The following is an 11,466-nucleotide window of genomic DNA, read 5'->3' as shown; positions in this document are numbered from 1 at the left end:
GTTTGGGGGGGTGGAGGTATGAGATAGAAGGGAGACGAAGTGGGGAGGAGGCAGCTTGGAGGAGGAGGGGGGAGGAGAGAGAATTGGAGAGGAATGGTATGGGGGGAGAATTGAATGGGAGGGATTGGGGGGGAGTTTTGAAGGGGAGGAGTGAGGGGGGAGTTTAGGAGGGGAGGGGCAAGGGGGGAGTTTTGGAGGGAAGGGGCAAGGGGGGAGATCAGGAGTGGAGGGGCAAGGGGGGGGGATTAGGAGGGGAGGGGCAAAGGGGGAGTTTAGGAGGGGAAGGGCAAGGGGGGAGTTCAGGAGTGGAGGGGCAAGGGGGGAGTTTAAGAGTGGAGGGGCAAGGGGGAAGTTTCGGAGTGTAGGTGCAAGGGGGGGGATTTGGATGGGAGGGGCAAGAGGGGAGTTTAGAAAGTGGATGATTAATGAAAGACGAACATTGATAACAAATTGGGTTTGTTGTGATTTTCAAGTTAGCAATCCGATTCAGAACGATGGAGGAGGGATGGAATGAATGTGAATTTAGACCATGTAGTGAGGGAGACGTATAAGATATTGAATTTCTTTTTTTTGAAGTGGAATGAGTTGGAGAGGAAATTGAGAAAAACCTTTTAAATAGGAAGAAAAACAGCGTGTTGTAATATACCACTGAATAAAACACAGAAGGGGAAAGGTTAAACATATTTAAATAATATTTAAACAGAACTATGAACAATCTTATATGCACAAAAATACCAACGGGGGGAGAGCCGAGAGGGACCACCACGAGTCACGTGAACAGGGCAAACGGTGGATGGCAAGGAGATAATGGGGGTGGGGCGAACAGCACACCTGGACAGAAAATACAGGATGAGACAACAGTACACGTGGAGAAAATAAAATAAATGTTTTTGTTTTTTTTGTTTTTTTTGGGGGGGGGGGGGTGGGGTGGGGATTTAGAACGTTAGACAGTATTATGTTCGGGGTAGAAGGGAAAAAACCAAGAGCCAAGCAAAACACGCTTAAGTTAACAAAACACCGACGGGGGTACAACTACAAGGCCACACACGAGGAGCAGAACACGATTAATTAATTACGAGTTACAGGAAATTCAAACCAAAACTAACTATAATCAAACAATATCGCATGGACGATAAAATAACGAGTTGAAATTTGACAATCTATCTGGGGAAATGGGGGAGAAACACGTGGTCGAAGAACGAACGAACGAATAAGAATGAATAAACGAATGAGCACAGAGAAGGTAATGTCTTTTTTTTTTGTTTTTTTGAGTTGAGATTTACATAAGGAAGTAGGCTTTGGGGTGGAAAGACTGCGAAAACAGAGAACGAAAGTTATTGGATCACAAACGACAGGCGCTGAGAGAAAAACAAAGCCTCAAGGTTGTACAGTGTACACTGTACAAGGCCTCAAGACGACACGAATTAACACGATTTTCAATACAGGTATGAAAGATTTGCACCGAAAATCTTTGTCGGGACAATATACGTACATACACCATAAAATAAATCCAGTTATAACGAAAATACAAATGGGAACAATTACTTAACTTCGATTTCGATGGAGAGCGTGTGGAGCTGCGAAAAAACGAACCCTCACCAGCAAGACCGGAAACGGAGATGCAGGTCCGATGCAGGAAAACAGATGCAGGAAACGGAGATGCACAAGACTTGGAAGAGATTGTCCCTTTTTCAATTCTTCATATGTTTGAGTTCAAAAGCGTGCCCTCCATTAAATAGGATTTACCATTATTGGGAGATCTTTGGTCCACGTGGCTTTCCCCACAGAATGCTGGCTGCTTGATAGGGCACACTGATTGAACTCAGTGGAGCTGAGCCAACAAGGTGAATACCCAAAGGGCCACATACATCTTTATTGGCCTTGTGCCCAGAGAGCTCAAAATCCAGTATGAATTCTCATGTGCGTTCTAAGATGGCTTGACTGACTGAAACATTTTACGCAAATTGTGCATTTGTATGGGCGTTCTCCATTATGAATTCTCATGTGCGTTCTAAGATGGCTTGACTGACTGAAACATTTTATGCAAATTGTGCATTTGAATGGGCGGTCACCATTGTGTATTCTCATGTGTGATTTTAGGTGAGATGACTGATTGAAAGCTTTTCCACAATTTGTGCATTTGTATGGGCGTTCTCCATTATGAATTCTCATGTGCATTTTAAGGCTGAATTGGCGATTAAAGGATTTTCCACAATTTGTGCATTTGTATGGGCGTTCACCATTGTGAATTCTCATATGTGATTTTAGGTGAGATGAATGATCGAAAGATTTTCCACAAGTTGTGCATTTGTATGGGCGTTCACCATTGTGAATTCTCATATGTGATTTTAGGTGAGATGAATGATCGAAAGATTTTCCACAATTTGTGCATTTGTACGGGCGTTCACCATTGTGAATTCTCATATGTGATTTTAGGTGAGATGAATGATCGAAAGATTTTCCACAAGTTGTGCATTTGTATGGGCGGTCACCATTGTGTATTCTCATGTGCATTTTAAGGGTGGATGACTGGTTAAAATAATTTACACAAATTGTGCATTCGTATTGACATTCACCATTGTGTGTTCTCATGTGTGATTTTAGGTAAGATGACTGTTTGAAAGATTTGCCACAATTTGTGCCTTTGCGTGGACGTTCACCTTTCTCTCTTTTGTGAGTACGATGAAAATTCTTCTGAGCAAACATTTTATTATTTGGTTTGTTGTGTTTGGAAAAAGTCCTCTTGTTTGTTTCAGTTGGTGATTCCTGTTGGCCTGTGTCTGTGCAGTTCATTAATGTGCACGTAGTCTTCCTTTTAGATTCAGTGCAGTCCCCTGTAAATACAGGAACACATGAGCTGAAAAAAAAATCAGACTTTTCAATACTCCAAACAACATTCTGACAAACAAATCAAAAGCAATCACCACCACATGTGTATCGAAATGTATTCACCCAACTGAAAAGCTTTCACATTTTGATGCCACCTGAGCATACTTCATGATGCTTTCAAATCAAAATTAATATGTAGTCATCAAATTCCCCTTCAAAACTCCTCCTTCACCCTCCCTTTCAAATTTCCCCTCTCACCCCTCCTCCTCAATGTTGCCTCTCAACTCACCCACAAAGCTGCTGCCTCCCCGCTTCCCCTCTCTTCCAACTCATTCCTCCACCTCCTCCAATCTTCTACTTCCCTCTGACCCCCCTCCCTCATATCACTCCTCACTGTACCTCATCCCATCACCACCTAGCCTTTTGTCCTCCTTCTCCTCATCCTGCCCTCACTCCTTGCTCTTCTGCAATCGCTGACACAATGTCAAATGCTCTCCCCACCTCCTTCTCTCCTCCCTCATCTTACTCTCCCCCACTTCTCCCCTCTCTTGTACCTAATGCTCCACCTCCTTCTTCCTTTACAGTATAGATCTCAAACATCTGGGGCCTTCACTCAAACCTAGTTGATATGTCCATCCAGGTTGCTTCTGACAAATCAGACTTTATCTGCTTACTTGAACAGAAACTTTCCTCCTTCAAGACGTCCCTGACTCCTTTGTATCTCTCCCTGGTTACTCCCTCCTTCTGTATGATAGACCTGAGCCTCGTCTGGGTGGCGGAGTTACACTGTCCAGAAAAACACTATTTCCCACTCTCTGTGTACTGCTCTTACACCTCCCAAACTCCAGTATAACTTTTGGCTATGGCTTACCCTCCGCTTCTACCTTTTGTTTATATGTGTGTTGTACTGTCCACCAAACAGTTTCATTCCTCTGGATGACTCCATTTACATCTTGCTGTCCGACAACATGGACCAACTTCTATCCACTCATCCCAACTCTCTCTTCCTCATATGTGGTGATGGTCATTATGCCAGCTGGCAATGGGTGGACACCTCTCACACCTGCCATGGCACTTCAACCAAGGACTGCCACGACTCATTGGGACTGACACAATCTGTCAATTTCCCAACTTGGATCTCAGTCAACATCTCTCGCATGCACAGATTTATCCCATCTCTTCTTCAGTTGTCGTAACCTTCCGCCCGTCCATGGTACACTGAATGTTGTGGTGAGGCAGTGGCACTGATACAGTTTGCTTACTTTCGCCTCAATGAAGGCACATCCAACTGCAGGCAATCTCAGTTCCTTCCACTGTGCTACGAACAAGAGTGTGTTTCCACTCAGGAGAGGCAGGAAACAATATATCTCTACTCCCAAGCCTGAATTCTCAAAACGGACTCCCTACTCCAAATCCTGGTGGTGTCTGGTCAAATCTGTTTCTGGTGTTTGTTCCCCCTCCATCCCCTCCCTTACCTCAAACGGCTACACACCTGACACCGCACGTGAAAAAGCTGAATGCCTCAACTCTGTGTTTGCCTCAAAATCTTGTGCCCCAAACCCATCGCTCTCTGTACCCACCTTACCCAGTCATAACCAAGCTCCTGGACTCTGTGTCCTTCTCTCCTGACAAGGTGGAGAAGTTTCTGTCAAACCTCGACTCTGATTCTGCAAATGGACCAGACAGCATCAGCCCACGGGTCCAAGAATCCCGCTCTGCTGCTCTATCTCACCCTCTCTTTTGCTCAAGCTCATCTGCCATCTGCTTGGAAATCAGCCAACATTTCCACTCTACACAAAAAGGTGCAAAAACAGATCCTTGCAACTACAGACCAATCAGCCTGCTGCCAATTATCAGCAAGGCCATTAAATCTATCATCACTTCTGATATTAAATCCTTCCTCTTCTCCAATGGCTTGATCTCAGATCATCAATTTTGATTCAGACCAGGTCACTCGACTCTGGACATGCTGCTTAAGCTGTATCAACAATGGATAGAGGTCCTCAATGCCAAATAGCAAATCAGAGCCGTCTCCCTTGACAAATCTCGTGCCTTAGTTATGGTTTGGCACACCACCTTTCTCACCAAACTCTCCTCTTATGGTATCCATGGAAATCTCCACGCATGGCTGGACTACCTCTCCTGTCGTAGTTAACATATGGCTCTAAATGGAATTCTCTCATCTCCTCTTCCTTTCCAGACTGGAGTTCTCAAGGCAGTGGTCTGAGTCCTGTGTTTTTTCTGGTCTTCATCAATGACCTCTTTGACTCTCTGTAAAATCCTCACGATCATCTTGCTGATGACTCCACTCTCTGCCGCTCCATACCTCTTCCCTCAGATCGACAGGCAGCAGACTGTTCACTCTCTGCAGACCTGGATAAAATCACAAACCGGTCAACACATGGAACATATCTTTCAATCCTGACAAATGAAACACTCACAATGTCTCTCCGAAAAGACCGTCTGGAAAACCATTCCATCTACTTTCTCAACAATCCTCTCAAAGAAGTGTTGCCACTCAAGCTTTTGGGTCTCACGATCTGCCACGATCATTCCTGGGAAAACCACATTTCCAAGCTGGCCTCTAAAGCCAGTCGCCGACTGGGCATCCTCCGTCGTGCGAAGTCCTTCCTTGGCACACCTGAGCTCCTCACCACATACAAGGCTTTCATCCGCAGCTCAATGGAATTCTGCTCTCCCTGTTACGTGCTCCTCCCCGACCCCCCGGTCACGGTGTACCTCTGAGCCCCGAGAGGAGTCACGGCAGAAAAAAAGTTCGTCAAAGTCAAAGTTCAATGGAGAAGCCACCCCAATTATTACTCACAAACAAATATTGTATTAAGATCACACAAGATAACAGTACAACAATAATAGTAATCAAAAGTACAATCAATATGTCCTATGATGGTACCATCAGTTTTGTAATATATAACTCACTGTGCTCCAAGTGAGTAAAACCAGAACATCCCCAATGTCTCTTATTCCCGGCTTCAAGCCCAAAGTAGATTTGCTCCAGCGATCGCCAGAACGATGTGCAATCGAGACCAGAATCCCATGCGGATGGCAAGTACAGTCACACCGCCAAAAGCTGCACAAAGGCGCCCTCTAGGCGACTGGGAAATCACACCCTCGGGTATGGACTTTCACGGCTCACAGTCGGCGAACCGCAAAGTAATCTTCAAAAGCCACGGTGCACACACACACACACCAGATACGTCTGAAAGCGGTGAAAACGGCTGACGAAGCAAAGAAAACTTGCTCAACGCGCGAAGCGCGCGAGTCAAAATGGCCGACGACCCGTTCTAGAGACGTAACGGCCCGGGGATAATTCTCCTCGGAATCCAACGCCAAAATCCTGACACGCAGGTTGATCGGTCACAGCGATGACAACTCTGTCGCAGGAATCCCTTTCCCGGGAATCCCGAAAGTTCGCTAGCGACTCCCGTTCGCCAACGTTCGATTCCGAACTCTGAGCAACTCGGCTTTCTTGTCCGACTCACTCGCTCCGCCCTTTTTCTTTCTCCTCTTCCTCTTCGTCGTCCGGTTCCCAATCCGGTTTCCTGTTTCTTTTAACATTAACTTTTTACCTTTTGAAAACAGTTCATGAACAATAAACCTTTTGAACACAATAATAGTACATGGAATCAGAAATATCTACAGTGGATGCAAACCACCACAACGGAAGTGACGAATCCGTAACATCGCCGACTGGGCATCCTCCGTCGTGCGAAGTCCTTCCTTGGCACACCTGAGCTCCTCACCACATGCAAGGCTTTCATCCGCAGCTCAATGGAATACTGCTCTCCCCTCTGGGCTGGTGCTCCTGCCTCACCTTCACGCTGTAGAAACCAAGGCTTTTAGAATCATTGGCAGCTCCCGTGATGAAGCTGACTCTGAGGACCTTTCACTCTCTCACCGCAGGCAGGTTGGTGGTGTTTCTGTCTTCTACTGACACCTCTCCGGCCTTGCACCCCCTGCTCTGTCCCCCAAATATTCCTTCAGGACACACAAGATCGGTCAGAAACCCTGGTCTGGTGAAACTGCCAAAATCAAGACTGTCTGCTCACCTTCACCCTTTCATTCCTCTAATTTTGAGACATCTCAACTCAGTCACAAACACACATGTAGGGTAAGGCAAATAAAAAGAAAAATCTCCCCTGTTGTGGAAACACCGATCTGTGATCCAAATGTTTTTCTGAGGAAGAGAGTGGTGGTGATGACGAAACCCAGGATCTCCCGCACCGTAGCGCACAATATGGCAACCGCCGATGAAAAGCCCGCTCGTCGAAGGCAAGTGGTGAAGACAACCTCCTTCGCCTTGCTCGAGGCCTCCTCCGCCTCTGAAGCGCACCACAGCCAAAACCTCCCTCACAATGTTGCCCATGCAGCCAAGAGCTCCTCGCTCTTCAAAATGCACGCACCAAAACTCCAGTACACCAACATGCAAAAAGATGGCGCAGACCTTCTTGTCCAAACTCGGGCACTGAGCACACTCTCCTTCTTCACTCCTGAGAACCAATCGTGAAGCTCCTTCAAAATCGCCTCATGCTCTGCCTACGTCCACGGTCCAATCACGTACCTCGGGGCGTGGCGTGACGGCTCTTTCTCCACCCCCACCTCCGATTCTCCACCTCCCGTGAGGAGGCATTTTTTTTCTTAGGTCCATGGGGGCGGGGCTATGTCCGACTGGCTGCTGCTTGACCTTCTGCCGGCATTAGAATTGTAATTTAACGGTGGCTTCCATGGCTGCCGTGGCAGCAAAATGTAAAGGGAAAATTCCAGAGGGTAAGCACGCAATGGGGAAAACTAACCTTAATCCATACACAAATTAGCACTGCTTCACCCTCCGTGTGAAGAACAATTAAACAACCTTGAGCTACAATTTACTACTTACTGTACATCGAGATTTCTCCGACGCTTCAGGCAGTCCATGCTATTAATTATACAGTGCTACCTTTCCTACAGTATCCTCTTACCTACCCTCAACATACGTAACAATATATAAAGGAATGCCTCCAGTGATATTTTACGAAGAAAAAAAGAAAAAAGAAAAAGACAACCAGAAAATATGCCAAACTTTAAGAGTCCAGGCCCAGATGGAATTGCAAACTTCTGGTTAAAGTAACTGGATGCGCTACACAATCAGTACGCTTGAGCATTCAACAAACTTACCAAGGGGAGGAGACCTTGGATGAGTGGTTCACAGGAAGGAACACCTTCGTCCTCCCAAAATCTGAAGAGACTTAATTACTTCACAAGTATAGACCAATGAATAACCTGCCTGTCTGCCAACAACATACAAACTTCTGGCAGAATCATCATAGAAATGATATACCATCACCGAACACAAGACAGAGGCCGAAAGGCAGAACGGGATGCAAAAGTGGACGTTACGGAACAATAAACCACCTCCTACTAAACAAAGCCACATTCGAACATTGCAATGCAAGAATAATCAAATTACCCACAGCATGGATAGACTTCAAAAAAGCTTTTGATAGTGTCCCACATTCATGGATGATAAAATGCATGCAATTGTGCAAGATCAACCCCCAAATAATCAAACTGATAAATAATGTAATGGAGCTTTGGAATACCATATTGATATTACAGCATTTGGAAAGAAAGATCGAAATACCAAGAGTTAGGATATGTTCAGGGATCTTCCAGTGTGATAGCCTTTCACCACTCTTGTTTTGCTTCTCCCTGGACCCACTGAGTAACCTCATTAATTTTCAAGGACATGTATACCCCCTGAAATGTATACATCCAAAGAGACAAAAAGGTGCCACATCCACTTTACATGGATTATTTAAAACTCTTTTTTGCACCAAACGACGAAAAAATGGCAGATAAACTGAAATTAGTGAAACTGTACTCCGATGATATTCAAATGGATTTGGCCTGGATAAGTGTGCCAAGTGCACATTCACACAAGGTAGACCAACAAAAACGGACAATATAAAAATTGAAACAAATACAACAATACAGGAGTTAAACAATGAAGCATCATACAAATACCTTGAAGTGGAAGAGGGATACCAAATATATCACAAACAAATGCGCAAAACAATCACCAAAGAATACCTGTGTAGACCAAGGCTGATCTTGAAAACACACCTTTCTTCAAGGAAAAAAAATCAAAGCCATAAACCAACTCGCAATATCAGTATTCCAGTAAAGCTGCAGAATAATAAACTGGCCACATTCAGAAATCAATAAACTAGATATCAAAACAAAGAAACTCCTCACCATCCACAAAATGTTTCACAAAATTTGACGCATCCCGAGATTGCATCTGCAGAGACGAGAAGGAGGTAGCGTCCTGATAGAGCTCAACTAACTGCACATAATGGCAACTGTAGGATTGGCTGAGTACGTAAAAAGTTCAACAGACCACCGAATCCAATTTGCAAGCAAACACGAAGACAACAAACCAGAGAAGGCATCTCTAACCCACCTTGCAAAAAATTTCCAAAGACAGGTGCAAATAAATGGAAGATGTCACACAGGAAACCGGAACAACAAATATGACAATTGCAAAAAAGAAACATATTTAAACGAAATATCTTTTTTATTGAGTCATACATCGTGGTAAAAACGCAATTCTAATTGGTGTTCTCTGCAGACCACCAGGCCCCCTCAACAATGATTTCCAGCGCAAATTTCAAACTCTTATCCAGCAAATCGTATTTTTTCCAGCAATTGTATTTATTTATTTATTTTAAATTGGTGACTTCAACTAAGATCTCCTGAATATAAATAAAAACTCTTTTTCCCAGGATTACTTGGACTGTTTACTTTCGACTTCATTTATACATGTTATAGTTATAGGAAGACAAACAAGGCCCACTGAGCAATCGGCAACACTCATAGATCATATATTAAATACATGAAAGACACATGAAAGCCCACAGAATCTTGTTTCTCACAGTCTGAGAGTCCTTTAGGTGCTTTTTTGCAAACTCCAAGCGGGCTTTCATGTGTCATTCACTGAGGAGAGGCTTCCATCTGGCCACTCTGCCATAAAGCCCAGATCGGTGGAGTGTTGCAGTGATGGTTGTCCGGAAGTTTCTCCCATCACCACACAGGATCTCTGGAGCTCAGCCAGAGTGACCATCGGATTCTTGGTCACCTCTCTTACCAAGGCCCTTCTCCCCCGATTGCTCAGTTTGGCCAGGCGGCCAGCTCGAGGAAGAGTCCTGGTTGTTCCAAACTTCTTCCATTTAAGAATTATGGAGGTCACTGTGCTCTTGGGAACCTTCAATGCAGCAGAAATGTTTTTGTCGGCTTCCCGGGATCTGTGCCTCGACACAATCCTGTCTCTGAGCTCTGCAGGCAGTTCCTTCGACCTCATGGCTTGGTTTTTGCTCTGATATGCATTGTCAGCTGTGAGACCTTATACAGACAGGTGTGTGCCTTTCCAAATCATGTCCAATCAATTGAATTTACCACAGGTGGACTCCAATCAAGGTGTAGAAACATCTCAAAGATGATCAAGAGAAATGGGAGGCACCTGAGCTAAATTTCGGGTGTCATAGCAAAGGGTCTGAATACTTATGTAAATGTGATATTTCAGTTTGTTTTTTAAAATAAATTTGCAAAACTTTCTAAAATCCTGTTTTCTCTTTGTCATTATGAGGTATTGAGTGTAGATTGATGAGGGAAAAAATGAATTTAAACGATTTCAGCATAAGAATGAATGATCGTTTTTTTGTGTTTTTTTTTAAGGCCATTTTACCCGCTAGAGCGGGGGTTAGCCTTGCGGGCCCCATGACAATCATGGTTCTCTGTTTGAGGCAATGTTTTTATGGCCGGATGCCCTTCCTGACGCCAACCCTTGGTCGCGCTCTTACGATGCGCAGGGATACGGTGTACCTATTCTAAATCGGGGTACACACCGTGATCATTCATCCCAGCAAGCTGGTACTCAATTTGCCGACCTCGGAAGGATGACAGGCTGAGTCAACCCCCCTGGCGTTAATTCAGCGATCGACCGGGATTCGAACCCAGGATCCTAGGATCCCAAGCCGGCAACCTAACCGCTTAGCCAACACCAGGCTGATTTCAGCATAAGGCTGCAACATAACAAAATGTGAAAAAATGGAAGGGGTCTGAATACTTTCTGAATGCACTGTGCCTTGATTTGTGTGGAACTGGAACATGTGGAACAAAAGAATGAATGTGGAACAAATGTACCTTGATTTGTGTGCTATTTGTTTGCATCCTACATTTTCAAATATTTTACCTTCCTTTATATTTGACTCAAATTGTTTGAAAATGTGGAAAAATGTATGTGATGTTTACCATTCATTGTAACATCAGCAGTTATTTTAGTTTATTAGTTGCACAATAAACGTGGAACTGGACTCTGCTGTGTTAATGTAATTTGACATCTACAGTCAACTGATCCGAGTGCATTATAATACAGTCTGACACCGCTGTTCGCGGGTTCTGCATATTCACGGTTGATAAAATGCGACCTGTTTCTCTATTCGCAGAAAAGTGTCCTGCGAATTCGCGTTTTTTTTTTTCGATTCATGGCCGTGTCCTGCGAATTCGCGGTTTTTCGGGGGTGCAAAAAAACAAATTCACGAGCCACGAGCTTGACACATTTATAAAACTCATTTTTCACGA

At 44.5% G+C, this 11,466-nt stretch overlaps 1 protein-coding gene across 1 annotated transcript in view; it reads right to left on the bottom strand.

Moving 5' to 3' along the window:
• Positions 1–572: 572 nt before the first annotated feature.
• Positions 573–11,466, bottom strand: part of LOC137427320 (uncharacterized) — a 37,171-nt gene continuing 26,277 nt past the window's right edge. Inside the window, exon 5 of the mRNA XM_068116735.2 lies at positions 573–2,834. Coding sequence (XP_067972836.2) covers positions 1,897–2,834 — 938 coding nt within the window. The 3' untranslated portion in view covers positions 573–1,896. The remainder of the gene's footprint in view (positions 2,835–11,466) is intronic.

This window comes from Myxine glutinosa, chromosome 5 (assembly GCF_964187855.1).
Source record: "Myxine glutinosa chromosome 5, kmMyxGlut1.1, whole genome shotgun sequence".
Lineage (NCBI taxonomy): Eukaryota > Metazoa > Chordata > Myxini > Myxiniformes > Myxinidae > Myxine > Myxine glutinosa.
The sequence above is the reverse complement of the archived record's forward strand: the minus strand, read 5'-3'. Positions and strand labels throughout refer to the sequence as shown.